Here is a 21,658-nt window from a genome sequence, read left to right as displayed (position 1 = left end):
AGAAGCGATGGAAAAAACAGATGCCTATAAATATCTAGGATACAGACAAAAAATAGGAATGGATAATACAAATATTAAAGAAGAACTAAAAGAAAAATATAGACAAAGACTAACAAAAATACTGAAAACAGAATTGACAGCAAGAAACAAGACAAAAGCTATAAATACTTATGCTATACTAATATTGACCCACTCATTTGGAGTAGTGAAATGGAGTAACACAGACCTAGAAGCACTCAATACACTTACACGATCACAATGCCACAAATATAGAATACATCACATACATTCAGCAACTGAAAGATTCACATTAAGCAGAAAGGAAGGAGGAAGGGGATTTATTGACATAAAAAACCTACATTATGGACAGGTAGACAATTTAAGAAAATTCTTTATAGAACGAGCAGAAACTAGCAAAATACACAAAGCAATCACTCATATAAACACATCGGCTACACCACTGCAATTTCATAACCACTTCTACAACCCTTTAGATCACATAACACCAACAGATACGAAGAAAGTAAATTGGAAAAAGAAAACACTACATGGCAAGCACCCATATCATCTAACACAGCCACACATCGATCAAGACGCATCCAACACATGGCTAAGAAAAGGCAATATATACAGTGAGACAGAAGGATTCATGATTGCAATACAGGATCAAACAATAAACACCAGGTATTACAGCAAGCATATTATTAAAGATCCCAATACCACAACAGATAAATGCAGACTTTGCAAACAACAAATAGAAACAGTAGATCACATCACAAGTGGATGTACAATACTAGCAAATACAGAATACCCCAGAAGACATGACAATGTAGCAAAAATAATACATCAACAGCTTGCCTTACAACATAAACTTATAAAGACAACATGTTCCCACATACAAGTATGCACCACAAAATGTACTGGAGAACGATGAATACAAATTATACTGGAACAGAACCATTATAACAGATAAAACAACACCACATAACAAACCTGACATCATACTCACCAATAAAAAGAAGAAATTAACACAACTAATCGAAATATCCATACCCAATACAACAAATATACAAAAGAAAACAGGAGAAAAAATTGAAAAATACATCGAACTGGCTGAGGAAGTCAAGGACATGTGGCATCAGGATAAAGTTGACATTATACCAATTATACTGTCAACTACAGGAGTCATACCACACAATATCCACCAGTACATCAATGCAATACAGCTACATCCAAACTTATATATACAACCACCACAGAAATCTGTAATTATTGACACTTGTTCAATTACCCGAAAGTTCCTAAATGCAATGTAACATATACCGTACAGTTAAAAGGAAGTCACGCTTGATCAAGGTCCGTGTCACCTTCCATTTTTAACCAGACATAACGTCTGAGACAAGAAAGAAATAATAATAATCATCATCATCCAATTTCAGCCAGTTCAGAAGTAAGGAAAGCATCAATCAAGTAATTTACACACAATAGGCATATGTGTAGTACACAAATTTTAACTTGGTTGATTTTAACTGTGGGTGAAACAAGTATCATTAGGGACAGGAGTGGTGCAGACGAAGCATGTTTTGTAACACATGTCCCCTGTCAATGTGGACTTCTTTCTTTTCTGAGCATGAGTTGTAGGTAGCATTTGTGATGCACTGAGAATTGCTTCACCATTCTAGAAAAAAAGTTGCTAGAAATAAGCAGTATCAATTGTCTCACTGACTTATCAGTTTGTGGTATAATAAAACACAAACAAAAACTAAATATCATTTACATTTACTTTTAATAATTCTATTTAAAAATGTCCAAAGAAAATTCTTTTACATTCTGAAGTTTAGTTAGGCGAGGGTGGAGTGGGGGTGGAGATGGGGGTGGGGTGTGGAGCTGGAGGTACTACCTAACATCTGACTGCACTCATGGATAAGGTCTCTGAAAGGCTGGCAATTGCTGATCGAGAGGAATCCTTCCTAACCATCTACTATCCCAAATCCCTCACCTGATAACCATTCATTGATGATATCTTTATGATCTCGACTAAGGGTAAGGACACTCTATCCACATTCCTCAAAAACCTCTACACATTCTCTCACATTCTCTTTATCTGGTCCTCATCAGCCCAACAAGATACCTTCCTCGATTTCAACCTCTACCTCAAGGGTGGCTACGTCAGTACCTCCATCCGTGTCAAACCTAATGACACCAACAATACCTCCATTCTGACCGTTGTCACCTAATTCACACCGAGCAGTCCCTTTCACACAGCCTACCCACCAGTGGTCATTGCATCTGTCAGTCTCACTGATGCCTTCGCAGATCAAAATGATGTTCTCCTCCTTGTTCAGAAACAGATCCCCTGTACCTTGTCTCTTCAGTCACCTTCCATCTGTCACATATCCATGTTTGGGCCATAACTGGGTCAAGTGAATTACATTCTCTGTCATGGTTTCAACTACCTCTCATTGTGCCCATAAATGAGAAATATCCTCCCCACTCCTCCCACAGTAGTACTCCACCACCCACCCAACCTATACAGTACCCTTAACTGAGCCCACTCCACCCCTGCTCCCCAACGCCTTGCCTGAGGGCTCATATCCCTGTAATACACCTAGATGCAGCACCTTCTCTATACAGCCTCCCACTGCCACCTATTCCAGTCCTGTCTCAAGCATTTCCTAACTGTTAAAGGCAGAGCCACCTGTGAAAGCAACCATGTAATCTACCAACTTAGCTGCAACCACTGAACCACATTCTATGTGAGCATGACAACCAACAAACTGTCCATCTGCACAAATTTCCATTGCCAAACTGTGCCCAAGAGACAGCTGGACCTCCCAATTGCTGAACATGCTACCCACATGATGAGCTTCACTTAAATGACTTCTTCGCAGCCTTGCCATCTGAATTCTTCCTGCCAACACCAGCTTTTCTGAACTACACTGACGGGACTCCCCTACAATATATCCTTCTCTTTCATAAGCCTTCTGACCTCAAACTTCACTAGTCCCGGTCCCCCACCTGGTTATTCCCTTCCCTGCTCCTCCTCCAGAACTACATATGCCTTCTATCCTGCCAACACATCTACACAGTCCTTTCTCCTTCTTTACTTTCCAGCTACCCCTCCTCCCCCTTCCTTCACTCCCCTAAGCACGGTCTCCCAATGCGGCACTTAGTTGCCCTATCTTGCTCCCACCATGTCCCTGCACACTCCAACAGACAGCTCTTGCATGTTACCCTGTCCATATCTCGCTATATCTTCACTCTGCCCACCCCACATTTCTTCCTTAAAATACTACCCACACAAGCTAAATTGCTGTTCACTCAGAAATATTCGCAGTCAGGCCTTAATGCCCAGAGTCAGTGTCCATGTGTGTGACTTGTGTGAACATGTATGAGTTTTCTCCTTCCGAAGGACTTTGTTTGAAAGCTGGAAAACTTCTACCATTCTTTTTCACTGCACCTACCTGTGACTCAACACTGCCTCCAAGTGATTTGTGGCAGTTTACCCTTCCAAACGATTCTCTAACAATTTCATTCTGGACCAAGAAGTTCTACTATTTACCATTTTTTGAAAGTAATTCACTGATTGTGAATTTCTTAAGATCAGTTGTATTAGGTATATATCTAGATGTGTGCTGGACTAGGACTCAAACCCATTGCGGGTGGTCGTCTTAACCCCTTCGGCTACCTATGCATGCTCCCTAGACTGACCCTAACTCCCACATGTCACACTATCTACATATTTATATTGTAGTCCACTAAGTGCATCACCTAATGCTCACAACAAATACGAATCAATACCAATATTGCTATCATTGTGTGGTCACCTAGACCTGTAATTCTTATATACTCATCTGAAAGCCGGACTCTGTTAATGAACCAAAGCTGTACCAAATATTTTTGCAAATTAATTTCCTGACTGTGATTTTCTTGAGACCAGCGGTGCTAGGTATAGATCTACTGCTCAACAGTGACAGTCTCTCTTCTTGCAGACATGCGTGTAACTATTTACCATTATTTCCTTAACCCTATCACTGCTGTGGGAGTGTATACCTGCTCTGCTCCGCTGTTCCCCAGGTGCTGTGGATGTGTATACTCAAGCTGCTTGGGTTTCCTTACAGTGCTATTGATGTCTGGAAGTGACCTGAACCACCGACCTCTCACTGGCACTGACAAGTTACTTCCATGTCTCAGTGAATAAAAAAGTTTTGAGTATTTATCAAACAACATATGTGCCTCTTTGTGTGCCATAATTCGAAAAAAAAGTCTTGTTTCAATATATTGAGTTGTTTATGAAATATAATGATTGTTATGATGACATAAGTCCCAATTTGAGGGAACAGAAATGGCCATGTCGCATGTGACCATTCATCGGATATAAAAATCAGTAACTCGAGAACAAAATGAGATAATGTTCTGCTCTCAACTTTCAATGAAATTCTGATGTTTTACCTACATTTCATATACTGTAATGTATGAGCTGCAATCAACCGTAGGAAACATGTTTTTACCTCTGCAAACTCTTTAAAACTGCAAACAATGTTTTACTTAATTTCATTCAGTGCAGTAAATTAACAAATAATGAAAAGAAATTTGGTCCTTTATCGAGCGAAGATATCCAATAGTAAGATGTTCAAAACTAAAATTTTTTCAGTAAATAGTTTTCTTAAAATCAGATGATAAGTATTTCACAGTGGCTGGAATGTTGTTCCTCAGCACAGGTATCAGCGTTCGGTAAGCAGTACAGCCACATCAAATCTGTGCTCAGTACGGAATGCAGACAGCACATCTATAGCAGTGAAAGTGTTAATAATCTTAGAAAGCAATATTTTGTTGACTGTTACCATACATGACTTAATTTAGAGCATTAGTTACAGGATGTCCCACGCAAAAGAGGCCCCACAAATAAACATTTGCTGAAATTACACTTAAAGGTTTTGCATAAAAATTGAGAAATGAAATGTGCATGTCACTCCTCGTTCATCGGAAAAATCAAGGTGAATCACAAAAGGTGCTGGAAGAAGATGCTGCAGATTTTCAATGGTACTGCCAGAACCTCTGATGTCACTGTCTGGATTTCAGGAATGGCTTTCTCTCGTAAATCTTCCAAGTTGTTCCTGTAGACCTTGCCTCTTAGCCCATCCCAGAAGAAGAAGTCAGGTGGTGTTTAATCAGTTGACCCTGAGGGCCACAGTCCTTTCGAAATCACTCTGCTGGCGAAAAATGAGTCAATGTCAGGCAGGGTTACTCGAGACATGTGGCACCATCCTGTTGGTATCAGCCGAGGGTACATTCTGACCTGTTAAAATTCCTGGAATCTCTGAACATCCTCTCCCAATTAAATTTCTCACGGTCCTATTCTAAATCCCATGCCAGTTTCCTTGATGTTGATCTCATCCTCACTGAAGGCCAACTACACACTCCTGTCCACATTATACCTACTACCAGACAGTACTTACATTTTGACAGTTGCCAAGCTTTCCATGTCAAATGTTGCCTCCCACACAGCCTTGGTATTTGAGGCAAATGTATTTGTTCGGATGCAGACTCTTTACAGAAATACACCACCATTCTCACCTCAGCCTTCACTGGCTATAATTATCCCAACAGCCTCTTACAAAAGCAGCTTTCCCGGGCAATCACATCCAATCCTCGTACTGCTGATCCCTCCAAAAAAACAACTTCAGAGCACACCACTTGTCACTCAGTATTACCCTGGTCTTGAATGTAATAATTAGATACTTCGACAAGGTTATGACTTCCTAAAATCATGCCCTGAAATGAGATCCATTCTGTCTGAGATTTTGCCACACCTAGAATAGCTTTTTGTCACCCTCCAAGTCTCCGCAATATGCTTGTCGGACCCTACGCTCCTTTTGCATCCATCTCCCTACCCTATGGCTCCTACCCCTGTCACTGTCCCTGCAGCAAGACTTGCCCTATGCACCTTCCTACCACCTCCAATTCCAGCCCTGTAATTGGCACAAAATATACTATCAAAGGGAGAGCCACCTGTGAAACGACATGTCATATACTGGCTGTTATGTAAACACTGTTCAGCTTTTTACATCAGCATGATTACCACCCAGTTATCAGTCAAGATGAATGGACATAGGCAGAGGGCGTATACCAGCAACACTCAATATCCTGTTGCAAAGCATGCTCCCCAATATGACAGTCACGACCTCGGTGCCTGTTTCACCAGGTGCACCATGTGGATTCTTCCTCCAGACACCTGTTTCTCAGAACACCACAGGTGCGAACTTGCGCTACAGCATGTCCTTGGTTCTTGTCACCCATTTGGCCTTAATTTATGTTAATTCCTGCCATCTCAGCATTTATTCACAGTAATTGCTTCTTTCTTCACTCCATTTTAGTTTTCTATATCTTTCAATTCTCTGATGTGTCTATTTTTTCCCGTTCTCACTCTCCCCTCTATTACATACAAGGAACTTTCACCTCTATTGCATAAAATGCACTTATCTTTTCACTCTTTAACTTGTGCACGTTTTAACAGTAATCTCTGTCTTGCATATTACCCTGTCTTCCATCTTTAAGCTCTCAGGTTCTCAAATCTCATCTGGTGCAACCCCCAACAATCAGTCTTTCCTTCTCATCTCAACTGTTATGTCTCCCCTTCTGACCCCCTAAACCCCATCAGTCCTTTTCCTTCACCCCTCTTCCTTCCCCTTCAGCTTTTCTGCCAGAAAAATGTACCACTGACTCTGAAAGCTTGTGTGAATTAAAGCTTTTTGTGTGCATTCTACTGCTGCTGCTTGCTGAGTAGATTTTTTATGTATCCATATACTCTGCAAACCACTACGAAATGCATGGCAGTGGTTACTTAGCATGGTGCAATATGAAACTTCCTGGCAGATTAAAACTGTGTGCCCGACCGAGACTCGAACTCGGGACCTTTGCCTTTCGCGGGCAAGTGCTCTACCAACTGAACTACCGAAGCAAGACTCACGCCCGGCACTCACAGCATTAATTCTGCCAGTACCTCGTCTCCTACCTTCCAAACTCTACAGAAGCTCTCCTGCGAACCTTGCAGAACTAGCACTCCTGAAAGAAAGGATATTGCGGAGACATGGCTTAGCCACAGCCTGGGGGATGTTTCCAGAATGAGATTTTCACTCTGCAGCGGAGTGTGCGCTGATATGAAACTTCCTGGCAGATTAAAACTGTGTGCCCGACCGAGACTCGAACTCGGGACCTTTGCCTTTCGCGGGCAAGTGCTCTACCAACTGAACTACCGAAGCACGACTCACGCCCGGCACTCACAGCATTAATTCTGCCAGTACCTCGTCTCCTACCTTCCAAACTTTACAGAAGATCTCCTGCGAACCTTGCAGAACTAGCACACTCATTCTGGAAACATCCCCCAGGCTGTGGCTAAGCCATGTCTCCGCAATATCGTTTCTTTCAGGAGTGCTAGTTCTGCAAGGTTCGCAGGAGAGCTTCTGTAAAGTTTGGAAGGTAGGAGACGAGGTACTGGCAGAATTAATGCTGTGAGTGCCGGGCGTGAGTCGTGCTTCGGTAGTTCAGTTGGTAGAGCACTTGCCCGCGAAAGGCAAAGGTCCCGAGTTCGAGTCTCAGTCGGGCACACAGTTTTAATCTGCCAGGAAGTTTCATATCAGCGCACACTCCGCTGCAGAGTGAAAATCTCATTATGGTGCAATATGTTTGGTTTCTTCCCATTCCTATTGCATATGGAACATGGAGAGACTGATTGCTTAAATGCCTCCGTGGCTGCTGTAATTAGTCTTATTATGTGTTCATGATCCCTACAAGAGTGACACACAGGGGGCTCAACAATATCTCTTGATTCTTCATTTAACAATGGTTCTTGAATTTTTGTATGTAGGCTTGACAGAGATAATTTTCAATTTTCAACATTTTTGTGACTCCTCCCCATCAGTCAAACAAACATGTGACCATTTGTATACAGTGGGATAGACTGAAAGCAACTGATGTCTGCCACCTGCCATACCTATCTGCGATTATTCCATTTCATATAACTACAAATTGTTACATCCAAGTGTTTCTATCAGTTTACTGCTTCTAATGAAGTCATTGATATTGTAGTCCTAGGTTGCTACATTTTGTTTTCATTTTGTGAACTGCCTAATTTTATACTTCTGTACATTTAAAACAAGTTGTCAATTTCTGAACCACTCTCAAGATTTGACTGATTATTTGTACAGCTTTCTTCAGACACTACTTCCTTACAGATAGCTGCATCATCTGCAAAAAGTGTGAAGTTACTATTAATATTGTCTGCCTGGTCATTAATATACAGTATGAAGGCCATGGGTCCCAACATACTGGAGCACACACTTCCAGCATGCTGAATGGCAATAAGCAGCAAATTACAAGACCATCAAAGTCTGTTTTTATTTCAATGGCCATCAGTTTCAGACATTAGCCCATTATCAAGCCACACACTTAAGTCCTACCATCAGATCATAATATGTGCACACTGGCTGCATTGCTTGTATAAGTGCAAGAATTAATATCTGAAACAGGTTGCAATTTAAATAAAAACAAACTTCTCTGGAATTGTGACAGTTCTGTGATTTCTTCTATATCTGTTGATGACTTCCCATCAAAGATAACATGCTGTGTCCTTACCAGGAAATTCTTAAACCTCTCACAAATTTCGTTCAATACCCTATATGATCATATTTTCGATAATAAGCACAGATGTGATACTCATTCAAATGATTTTCAGAAGTCAAGAAAACTATGTCTACCTGACTGCCTTCAAGATTTCATTTGAAAAAGGTGCAAATTGGGTGTTCCAGGACCATTTTTTTTTTTTTAAACAATGCTGACTAGCATGGAGAAAATAATTCTGTTTGAAATATCTCATAATGTTATTTGTAACCATCAGAATTACCACTCAGTTAATAAGATGATGGCTGCATGATATGTACACCATATGTAAATAATACTACAAACAACAATAAAAACTATCTTACATTATTGTTATTTCAGAAACTCAGGTGGCCAGACAAGAACCTGTGATTTTATTAGTCTTTTTTGTTATGCACACTGTTTGTGCTGTATCTATCTTATCTTCACATTCTGCAAATTTTCTGTTTACTCTATATCTATCTTATCTTTATTTTCTGCAAATTAAAGTCATTTTAACTCTGAAATAAAACAGTGTCTGTGCCCCACCATAATCTTGGTTTATGAATTTGAAGCAACGTTCTGCAGTCATACCAAGAGATACTGGCAATCTCCATACACTAGTGAAGTATTGATCACAATTTATCTGGCAGACAAACAAATATGTGATGGATATCCAGTAAATTGAAATGGATGTCTTTCTTAAGTCAACAAATTAACAAACCTTTTCCGAAAGTACAGGGTGTTTCAAAAAGGACTTTACAAAATTGAAAATTCATATAAATTAAGTCATCATACCTATAGAGGCAACTGGAGTGTCAGTTAGTGTACGGAACATCAAGTTTGCCTCGTGTAGTTCGTTAGTGCCGAAACGCAATGGAAGGAGCGCTAGTGGCAGCTGCATTAAAGATGGCTACCTTCACTGGACCCGTGCATGCTAGCTGTGTGTTTTGGTTTGAAGAATCGAAGTCAGTGACAACAGTTCAGTGTAATTTTCATACCAAGTACACTAAAGATTCTCCTAGTAGGCTTCCAATTTATGAATGGCATAAATATTTTGTAGAAACACGGTACTCGGTAAGACATGGGAAATCATCAGGTTGTCCAAGCACATCTGACGACGTCTTTGGGTGAGTCAGACAATGTTTTGTCAACAGCCCTACGAAGTTGACGTGGCGTGCATCTCGCGAACTGCAAATCCCCCATTCGACTGTTTGGCGTGTGTTAAGAAATCATTTGCATTGACGATCATACAAGCAATACCAGACACCAATAAAACTGCTCACAAGAACTTCTGTGTGGATATGTTAAATCAATTACATGAGGATGAACATTTCTTGGACAAAATCATTTTTTCTGATGAGTCGACTTTTCACTTAAGTGGCAAGATTAACACACATAACTGTAGGATTTGGGGCAGTGAAATTCACATCAAACATTGCAACATGTTAGTGATAGCCCTAAACTGAACGTTTCTTGTGCACTGAGCAAGAACAAAGTGTACGGTCCCCTTTTTTTCTGAGAGAGTACCATCAACGGAAAATGTTACAACAATTTTTGATAACACAGATCGACGAGGATGACCAAGAACGAAATGTTTACTTCATGAAAGATGGTGCACCATCCCACTACCTGGCTGACATCCAGGATTTTCTCAGTGACTGCTTTCCAGGTCAATGGATTGGCTGTGATGCGCCAATCGCATGGCCCCCACATTCCCCCGACACGACACCACTCGATTCTTTTTCATGGGGATTCAGTAAGGATGTCGTGTTTGTACCTCCTGTGCTGGGTTCTCTACCTGAACTTGGAGCAAGAATTTACGCTGCCACTGATCAAGTTACACCCGCAATGCTACAGCAAGTTTGAGAAGAAATTGACGTCCGATGGAATGTGTGCAGGATACCAACTGAAACCACATACAACATCTTTAGTTTAAGGGAAAAAAAACTTACATGTTTCCCTACAAAATAACACTAAACAAAACTCTATATCTTCTTTCAATAAATTTATGTGAATTTTTAAAGTTGCAAAGTCATTTTTGAACCAGCCTGTAATACATGAAGGTGACAGATGGACACATCTCTGTGACTTGAAAGGAGGAGGAGGAGGAGAAGTAGGGGAGGGGGGGAGGTAGCCCACAGTGAACCTGGCTGTACGTTTAGACTAGGAAGAGAGATGTGAGTAAGCTGGATCCTGTGCTACACCATTTGGAAATATGCTATTAACTCCATATTGGGCAGAAGATTACGATTAGGTCTAGTGAAGAAAGTAGAGAGGAGATTGTACAAGCAGGACATTCCTCACTACAAATAGATGTGTATCACAATAGAGCCAAAGCGCTACTAAAAAAGAGAACAAAGAGCACACAACAAACCTTAGAATACATGCATGCTAGGAAGGAAAAGTTACGAGAGATCAAAATTGTAGACTGATGACAATTGCATCATGAAGGAAGATTAAGGGTAGCCTTTCAAATTGATGCAATACTTACATGAACTAACTACAGTATATCATATCAAAGTTCTAGAACACATAATGGAAACAAAGGTGATAAACGTACGTGGTTTAATCTCTAAAGGGTTTGTCTTATTTCAGCTGCAAAAATTACCTCCTAAGAAAAACAAAACTTTTTTTGTCAGTATAATAAAGAGCCTTCTTTTTTTGAGAATACGCAATCCACATAATTGTTCTACAGTGCATTCTCTGGCCTTTTAATTTTGCCCAAAGAAATATTATTGGTTGGTAAAAAGAGATTATAGTCTGATTTAAAGCAGTTGTCACTTGACAGGCAACGGGCTGCAGGGCTCCCGCCACCAATAAACCAAAGGCAGCCAGTGCTGTCGGCTGCCACTGTGTTGCCACTTCGCTCTGATGAGCTGACTAGGGCATTGTGCCAGCCAGCCAGCCCTCAGCGAGCCATTGTAGACGTACAGCTGAGAGATTTGAGTCACTTGTAGCTTCACTTGTTTACGATGTCTGATGAAAGCAGTCGCAAGAGAGGGAGGCCGAGGCTGCACACTCCTTGGAAACCTCCAAAAAGTGGCGAACATGGCGTCATTATACGCAGTCAGGTGCATGAATACGTGTGCTCCTTAAGGGAGTATTTTGAGAGAGAGAGAGAGAGGGGTGCAGGAGGGCCTCTCATTCCTTTGGATAAGGTGGTGGAGCAAAGTGCAGCTGCTCTTCAAGTTAGCGAACGATCAGTAATAAGAATCTGCAAGGAGAAATTCACGAAAGAAGGCTCGAGTGAATCATCTAAATTGGAGACACCTGGGAAAAAGAGGTGACTAGAGAAGAGGGTCACAAAACTTGATTCTTTTCAGGAAGATGCCATTCGTCGTCAAATATACGCATTTTATTCGAGGAAGGAGTATCCAACACTTAAAAAACTACATGCTACCCTCACAGCGGTTGACCTGTTACAGGGTAGTAAATCATCTTTGTTACGCGTCGTGAAAATGTTAGGATTCTGCTATAAATCCATCTCTGGCAGAAAGTTACTAATGGAACGCCAAGATATTGCAGCCTGGCGATGCCGCTTTCTTAGAGAATTAGTGGGGACAAATTTTGATGATATCGTTTGGCTTGATGAAACGTGGGTGAATGCAGGACATAGCTTAAAAAAAGGTTGGACAGACGGTACCGTCAGCGGTAGTATGGCAGCTCCGATCGGCAGAGGAAAAAGAATAATTGTAGCACATACCGGAAATTCAAAAGGTTTCATTCCAAATTGTCTGCTGCTATTCAGTTCAAATAAGACCTCCGACTACCACGAAAGAGATGAACCACAATACTTTTGTGAAATGGTTTGAAGACTGTGTGGTCCAGAACTTAACAAAAAACTCTATCATTGTTATGGATAACACTCCTTATCACTCAGTAATACAAGATTAAGCACCCACAAAGGCAACGAGGAAAAATGACATTGTTAGCTGGTTACAGAAACATAAGGTACGGTTCGACAGTAATTTGACAAGGGCAGAATTATTAGAACTTGTATCGCAACACAAGCCAAAGAACCTGATTTACATTGTGGATGAAGTAGCAAAAACCACGGGCATAAAGTGCTCAGATTGCCTCCTTACCATTGCCATTTCAACGCAATAGAGCTGATTTGGGCTCAGGTTAAACGGCATATTGCTGCAGAAAATAAGAAATTCACATTAACCGAAGTGGAACGCCTTTTGAAAGAGGCAGTTGAAATTGTGACATCAGAAGATCAGCAGAAGGTAGTACATCACGTGAAAGGAGTGATACAGGACGCATGGAACAATGAAGGTGTCTTACAACAAAGTGTCGAAGACTTGATTATATCTGTCAATACGAGCAGCGACACGGATAGTTCCACTGACTCTAGTTCTGAATTAAGCAGTGTTTTCGCATTGTCTGATTAGTGTGTAGCGTACTTACTGCCATTAAACAGTGTGTTTGCGAATTTATTTCGATTAATTCTTATTCTTGTTGTGAGACTAAGAAATACTGTTTGGCCAGCTGTTTCATTTCCTTACGGTAAGCTAGGCTGAATTTTAATTCTATTTCATTTTGTATATACACCAAGATGTTATTCAATGTGTGTAATAGTTTTTGAGATTTGCAATCTAAAGAAGAAAACTTTTCCGGACGTGAAAATTTCTCACACTTCAATAGTTAATGTAACAACGGCCCTAATTAAAATTAAGAAAAGATATCTGATATACTTATAGATACCACTGAGACCGATACTGTACGTAAATTTCAAAATATTTACATAATATTTATAGGAGATAGAGATTTTAAACGTCATACTTGTTTCGAGTTCAGCACTGATAGGGTTGCTTAAAAACACTGTTTTCAGAAATTTATATACAGGAAACGTAATGCATTACGAAAACTTTTAAGGATTCTTTGCCGAGTGCATTATTTTGGTAATGAATGGAAGAAAATAATTTTGCTGTGACACCAATATTTTTTCAGTGATGACGTGATAAGTTAGAAGATGTTTGCAAAATTGAGAATTTAAATGGTTTCAAACAAATTAACGTAACTGTGGTCCTAATTAAAATTAAGAATAGATATTCGACAGATTGAGAGACATTGTAGAGATATACATCATATGTGGGTTTTAAATGTTTTACTTACTTTTTGTAGAAGATACAGACTTTAAAACGATTTTGTATCGCCGGGGGTAGCGATGCGCTGAGGCGGCTGCCTCCAGCCAGTTTTTGACGTGACAACGCCGCAACTCCAATGTCAAGTGACAATTACTTTAAATCAGACTATAGAAGATGATAGTATGAGAGTCTTTCACATTTTCGTTATATGGATAGGAAGGAGTGTACTTATTACCTTTAGATGGAAGGTTCAAGGCCTTATTGTGCAGCACACTAAGTGCTAGGGCGGGTGAAAATGTGCGAAACTGGAAGCCAAGCAGTGAAGAGAAACGCCTGCAAAAGTCAGATCCAAATGCGCACAGCCATCCATCTTGTCTTTCCACACTGTCTTCACCTGATGAGTTGATGGTCCGCAGCATAATGCATGAATGCTCTCCTGTCAATTCATTTGTCGTCTGCCTGCATCAACCAAATAGGACACAAAATTCAACATAAAAATATATATTGTATGTGCAAAAAGGAGTAAAATTGTACTGACTATTATTTATTATATATTAAATACAATTTCAAATGTGTCACCACGCACCAAGTGAAGAAGCACAAATAGTTAAAGCAGAAATTTTATTCTTTGTGTGCAAATGCGACATATCAGACTGCCTTGGATTACAATACTTTTAAGTACAATAGTAATTTTCACGATGTTTGGTGGTCTTTCTTATTGTCAAGAATGATTTTATGATGCAGTGTTCCTGCACAAAACTATGTGACCAATTTTCTCTCAACACTTCCTGCATTAACATTATCCATCTGCGAGGTGTATACTTGCAGAGAATCAGCAGAACACATAAATCTGAATTAAAAATATGTTGTAAATGCATTTCTAAAATTTTCCCAGCAGTCAGAATACTCCACATTTTTTTTGGCATGCACCAAGAGCAGAAACTTATGTTGTCCAAGAGGTACGTCCGAAAAATAATGGAGTTGGAGTTGTTCACTATTTTACATTTGATATTGTATTTCCATTACTTTGCAAATACAAGTATCCTGTCATAAGACTTCAAAATTACTGTCATATTTATCAACACCTCAATAAAGAATAATGAGAAATAAATAATTAGGTAACACAGCACACCAATAAAAAGGATTAAAAAGTATGCATAAATTTATTAATATCAACAAAACTCCCAATCTCACTTACAGATCCTACCAACAAGTAAACATTTTAGTGCTATGATTTTTGTCTTGTTTAGTTATCATTACAAGGTCCCATTTCTCTTTTATGGACATTATTTTATCAGTACATAGATTCATCTACAATACCACCACAAAATGCTACAAAGGAAGCAGGCACATTTTATTCTGGCTTGTAAAACTGGCAAGAAACTTAGTACCGTCAATGGTAAGTAAGTAAAATGCTTGTTATCTTAACTGACGAACTTCCTATAATTATTTTGGTACGACTTAAGGGATTTACCAAAAAAGGCTGGGTGCTGTGTGATCTCTATGTATTTAAAAAATATAAATAAAAAAAAACAATTACTGCATGTTTTCATTTTTAACGTATACTGAGCATTGTGAATTGTAAGTGAAGTGTAGTATGCATCAGTTTCTGTTTAAGAGGACTTCAAGATAAACTAAAGTCACCAGAATAATGCCATGACACAAAAGTGCCATAATACACAAGAACACACTTGCGAATGAGAACTACTTCCCAAAACATGTCAAGCAGAAAATGAATAAAATAAAATTGTGGCAGAAGTTATTTTATACCAAACAAAACCACGGCTTTTACAGATGCAAGATTCCATCAAATGGCTGAAATACAACTGTTATTTACTTTTTGTCTGCACAGTACTTATTCATCATCCAAATGGGCCAGCAGAATATTGATCAAGACATATGATGTCTGTTCAAAAAATTCCAGAACATTCGTAATTTCGCGCCAATAGTGTGTTGGAGCGAAATGTGGTTGGCATCACTGCACACGTCTGTGTTTAATGTGTAACTGCCAGAAGCTTCATTGTTGTATGTCTGTTAGATATTGTTCAGTACTCTAATGAGAAGAACATTGTGCTGCACAGTGAATTTCAAGATGGCAGAGTTAGAGAAGCAACACATCTGCATTAAATTTTGCATGAAACTCCAGAAAATCTTTACAGAGACACACCAAATGACGTAGGAAGCCTACGGTGATGAGTGATTAATTTGTACTCGGTGTTACGAATGGTTCACACAGATTAAAAATGATTGGATGGAAGTTAAAGATGACCCTCATTCAGGACGCCCTTTGATGTCTACAGACAATGCACACGTCAGGAATGTCAATGAAATTGTACATGCCAATCAAAGACAGACTGTCCGAGTGATTGCACAAGAATGTAATATTTCAGTTGGATCATGTCATGAAATCCTGACACAGCATCTTTGAATGCATTATGTTGCTGCCAAGTTTGTCCCACAGCTCACAAAGTAAGACCAGAAAGACCTTCGCCTTGCTATCTGTGAAGATCTTTTGGATGGCGCAAATGAGAATGAGATGTTCCTTAAGACATTCATAACTGGTGATGAGATGTGGGTCTGTGGTTATGATGTTGAGACCAAGGTTCAATCTTCACACTGGGTCAGGAAAGGTTATCCAAGACCAAATAAAGCTCATCAGGTCAGGTCAAACATCACAGTCATGCTGATAGTTTTCTTTGACTTTGAAGGATTAGTTCATCATGAATTCATGCCACAGGGACAAACTGTTAATTGATGGTACTATCGGAATGCGTTGCGATGCCTGAAAAAATGAGAGATAGAAATGGCCAGAAATGTGGTAAGACAATTCATGGCTCTTCCATCACAATAACGCACCCACAAATTCATCCATGTTGGTCCATGATTATTGCACAAAAAACAAATTACTTTGCTCCCCCATCCTTCATACTCTTCTGACCTGGCTCCTGTGCACTTTTTTTTTTAATTTCCAAAGTCGAAAACCCCACTGAAAGGATGAAGATTTGCAACAAAAGATGAGATAAAATAAGATTCACAGATGGTGCTTCACACAATCCAGCAACAGACATACGAAGAGTGCTTCTGGAAAAGGGAACGGCATTGGGAGAGGTGTATCAATTGTGGAGGAGATTATTTCAAAGGAGACCATACATAATAAGTAAAAGGTAAGTGTACAAAAATTTTGTGGATAAGGTTCTGGAATTTTTTGAACAGACTTCATATAATCTTATCTGACTGTTCTACGTACGCCATTTTCATTTTTTCATCTGTGTTTATGTGATTATAAGGTTTATGCAGTAGCTATAATTGCTTTCTCATTTTCCACTGTTAACCATACACTTATTTTGCAGCAAAGGAGACAGATACAGTTTTGTCTGTTTTCTGACATGATTAGTTATCTGTCCTTCCTGATTTTATCTACAGCAATGACAAGCAATACTCCTTAAAAAAAAAAAAAAACATCTCCCACAGTGACTCATTTAGATGCTTATCAGTTGGAGAACTAGAAAAAACTCATTGATCAGCAACATGATCAGAGCAGAAATAAGCAAAACTATGTAAAATGTGTTACTTACCAATTTATTGGAAACCAAGACAGTTATTCTTATGGTCAAAGAACCTGAACTGAAATATCTTCACATGTTGACTATATGCTCTTTTTTCAGTTTAAATTTTCATCAATAAGACTGTGATCGTGTGTGTGTGTGTGTGTGTGTGTGTGTGTGTGTGTGTGTGTGTGTGTGTTTTGTCTAATTCTGATAAAGGCATTTTCTGGCCAAAACTTACTTGCGTCTTTTTGTTGTACTTATCTGTGACTCAGTATCTCCGCTACATGTTAAGTAGTAATGATGCTTTTCATAGTGTTGTCATGGACCTTTTACTCCACTAATTACAAAACATCACACATGGGTGTTACTTAGTATTCAAAATTTTTACTATGTTCTCAATGAAAGTATGAACAGTTATATTAATAGAGCAATAGGAACTCAAACTGTGAGTTTCTAATTATGTAGGTAAGTACCAAACTTTTAAGTCATTACCTCATAAAAAAATTTGAAAGAAACTGAGTGTGGCTTTGTGGGCTAGCACAGGATTACCGATCCACATATATGTAGAAAAATTTCCAGCTGGCTCTACAAGTGTTCAGTCACTTGCCATTTCTTTAATATCTGGCAATGGTCTGTTAATTTGAAAAATGACAAGATGCACTAGCATTCAGTATCCTCATTAAACTGTAAGTCTCCCTATGACTGGTAGGATAAATCAGCTCCAAGATCAGAGGTAGGCAAAGGCCTGCCACTTCCAATAGGACCAGGAATAGTACAGCACAGTGGTATCAAAACCCACCTTCAGCTTGTAGATGTTATTATAAGGAGGATGGATGGTTGACAGTAACTGGGATCTGTGGATTCACTTTTCTTATAGTGGGGCCTCAAAATAGCATATTTTAATCCATCTGGAAATCATGTTGAATCACACATGTGACTAAAAACTATACATATTATAGGGTCACAAATAACTATCTTTTTTGAACTTTCACCAATGACAGATTTCTAAAATAATTTGGCACATTCATAAAAAGCTGCAGTTGGCTTCACAGAATTTCAGAATTATCCATACAGTCAACAGACTAAGTTTATTCTCTTGAACCTCAAGTGGGCATTCCATTTCCCATAACACAAGCGAGTGCATGGCATACTTTGTGCACATGTAAAGAACAGCTGTCTTTATGCTACCAACGTAAGCATGTATGAGTAAAATCACTGTTTAATTTTAGGTTAATGAAACAACAATAAAATTAAGTTATAATATATAAGCTAAACCACTGTTCAATTAAACAATAACAACATAAACTTCTATTATATCATTATGTTGCTGCATATAAGTGTTACCCCACAGTAATGACCCATTCCAAGCATTAAATAGTGCAGCTATACGAGATCCCTGCCAACTGCTTATTTGATTACCAATTACATTGTATATAACTGCCTCATCATGAGATTCTGATTCTAGCTCAGAAATTGGGCCATTTTCTTGCACAATCTGTAAATTTTTTCTCATCTAGCTCACTGTTTATTTCTTATTACTGCTGCTCCCTTGGACATATGACAATGCAAATTATCACTGTGTGAGGTAAAGCCATAATAGAGAAATAGGTCAAGTCTCATAGCTGTAAAACAAGAATGGAATGGTACAAGACAAAGTTATTTGTGAATGGTGCAATGTATACAGAAGGGTGCCTGTTTGAAGATTAAAATCAACATTATCTTTCTGTTGTGTTCACGTAATTATACAAAAAACATCATCCAGCCAGGTAAGTCTCCCCTGACCTGGAGTTTTGAGTGATTTTTCCAAACTCTACCACTTTTTCTAAATTTCTCCAATCCTTTTCCTTCACTCTTCTTCCTTCCCCTTCAACCCTTCTGCCTGGAGGGGGAGCTACTGGCTCCAAAAGTTTGTGTACATAATACCTTTTTCATGTGTGTTCTCCTGCTGTCACTTGGTGAGTAAATTTTTCATATACCCAATTACTTTATATTTTTAAAAAAACAAAAAAGGCAGGTTGAGAAGGATAAGGAATGTTACTTTCAAAATAACAATGTTATGGAGCTACAAGAAATTGAAATCATAATTAACCTGGAATAGAGAATGCTTGATATAGCTCTGACCTCAAATTAAATCTTGATGTCATACCTTAGATACACTGGGACAAACTTAGCTCTTTTCCAAAATTTTAGAAGTTCTGCTGTTAGTCCAAATGATACACCCAAATAGTCCAACCTCTCTGGTGGTCGTTCACTTAGTTTCAGCAACAAAGGCGGAAGTGCTTTACGAGGTTCTATATGCGGAAACAAAAGGCACATAGTTAGGAATTATGTTATTAACTTCATTACATAAAATTATTTTATACACTACTGATTAATGCAATAATAGGTACAATGTTTGCAAAGCATCCCTTTCGTGTTTTTATGATAGTATAAGAGTTTCTTGTCTTACAGTGTGTTGCAGCTACAGTATGGGACTTAAGCTCACTGTGCTACAGTAGTAATTAAATGCACAAATCCAGGCAAGATTCAGGTTCAGTACTGTCTACAGATTAAAATTAATAGCTTATAAAGTTGGACACAGGATTTTAAGTTGGGAAAAGTGAACAGGAAGGGAGAGGGAGGGATGGTCCCATTCAGGACACTCACATTGCTGATGCTACATATTCCAATGAGTGCAAGCATTGTGACTGTTTACTGCTCATGGCTAAAATCCCATGGAATTATATGAACAAGTGTTGTTACATTCATTGAATGAACTGTGATCAACTGTGGTTAATGGCTTCTTTTAGCATTTCCTATGACTGAAATTGATTCAAGATGCACTCTCTAGTATACTGCTAGGTTACCAGCTGCCTCAATGAGTTGCTTCTACACTCCCAATGTCTTTGCATGTCCCCAATTCCAGTGAATTATTCTTTAAATTAATTAAGTTTCTGCGCTTGTTCCATACTAAATCCTCCTCATACTGGATGCAGACAAAACTTGCGGCTTTTAAGGCTCTAAAGCACCCAAGTGAATGGAAGCAAAGACAAGCAAATGAGCATTCACAGACAGTTTGCCAGTTTTCAGAACCATACGCCTGTATCCGAGAATGAATGTTAACAATAGGGAGAATGGAAAAGAATATTAGAGAATGAGTGTAAAGTGCCAACCCCATGAACTATGATTTATTGTTTTTATGTGCAAATAATCCTTACAACTTTCTCTCAATACAACACTAATTATGTTACAATGTATAGTTGTAGTTTTCAGGTACAATTATTTTGCATGGCAAGCATTTGTTTTATCAAAAGTACTTGTTTTACCAAAACAAACAAAAAGCAATACAGAAAGACAATCATCATCCAAATCGTATTTTTATTTTATCAGATAACCTATTTTAACCATTTTTAGGTCATCCTCAGATCCACTAACTGCTAAAAAGGAAATAAAAGGGTTATGATAGCATAATGATAATTGTAATGTGACATAAAAATACACACAGTAGCAATAAGCAAAATAACAATAAATCAACATTTTTGTTATCCCGACGAACGTGCAAACAGAAGATATGGATGTAGCAATACGCAAGAAATCCCCCATGTCCGGGGAGAGTGTCTTCAACAGGAAATCCACTAGTATCACAGACTGCGAGCCAGCAACTGGCTCACAGACAATTGCTGCTGCTGCTTACCTACACCAACTTAAACTTGTGTTGGACAATGCTTCAGCTGATGAGCATTTGGTTTCTACTACCACAAGTTAAGTGAAACTGTCCCTAACATTATACTTTCAATATGTGTGTATCGCAAAGTAGCAGTGGCTGGACTTAGATTAATTTCCACCTAGAAAATGACTTATATTAATTTCCATTAAGAACTGTTATTGTTTAGTTTCACTGACTAGTAGACAATTTTAATGTTTTTACAGAAAGCTTATTTGTTTTCAATAAAGGAGGTTCCAGTTTTGGACCACCAAGCACTAACATGGAGTCAAATTCTTTTCAGTTTTGGCAGCAACAACTCAACCACCATCAGGAATTGGACAAGCACTTAACTAGTTCTACACTACAGCCACTACAGGTGCTGGCAGGCATCCTGGCATTTCAGAAAATCAGTGAGGCTCAAGAAGACTGTGTAGTACCTCAGAAACACCTCATGCCGTCCTTTTAGGCAATGACATCAAATGTCCAGAACACCGACAGGCCTATGAATCTACAGTTATATTACTTGGCTCAAAAGTTAGCCTCCATTGACTGACTTGTCTGTGTTTCCATTGTCTGACATATTCTCTTTACTATCTGATCAATTTTTCCAACAAAATGCATGGTAGTGGCAATGCTAGAATTCTTACAGAATCATAAGTCAGACACTGTATGTTATGCATCATGGACTGAAGACT

At 38.9% G+C, this 21,658-nt stretch overlaps 1 protein-coding gene across 1 annotated transcript in view; it reads right to left on the bottom strand.

Annotated features, from left to right (window-relative positions):
• LOC124622302 (RNA cytidine acetyltransferase) overlaps window positions 1–21,658 on the bottom strand; it is a 91,066-nt gene that overhangs the window by 18,586 nt on the left and 50,822 nt on the right. The window contains exons 15-16 of the mRNA XM_047147973.1: window positions 19,425–19,569; window positions 13,966–14,189 (exon numbers count right to left, since the gene is read on the bottom strand). Of these exons, the coding sequence (XP_047003929.1) occupies window positions 13,966–14,189; window positions 19,425–19,569 (369 nt within the window). The remainder of the gene's footprint in view (window positions 1–13,965; window positions 14,190–19,424; window positions 19,570–21,658) is intronic.

This window comes from Schistocerca americana, chromosome 7, assembly GCF_021461395.2.
Source record: "Schistocerca americana isolate TAMUIC-IGC-003095 chromosome 7, iqSchAmer2.1, whole genome shotgun sequence".
NCBI classification, from domain to species: domain Eukaryota; kingdom Metazoa; phylum Arthropoda; class Insecta; order Orthoptera; family Acrididae; genus Schistocerca; species Schistocerca americana.
The sequence above is the reverse complement of the archived record's forward strand: the minus strand, read 5'-3'. Positions and strand labels throughout refer to the sequence as shown.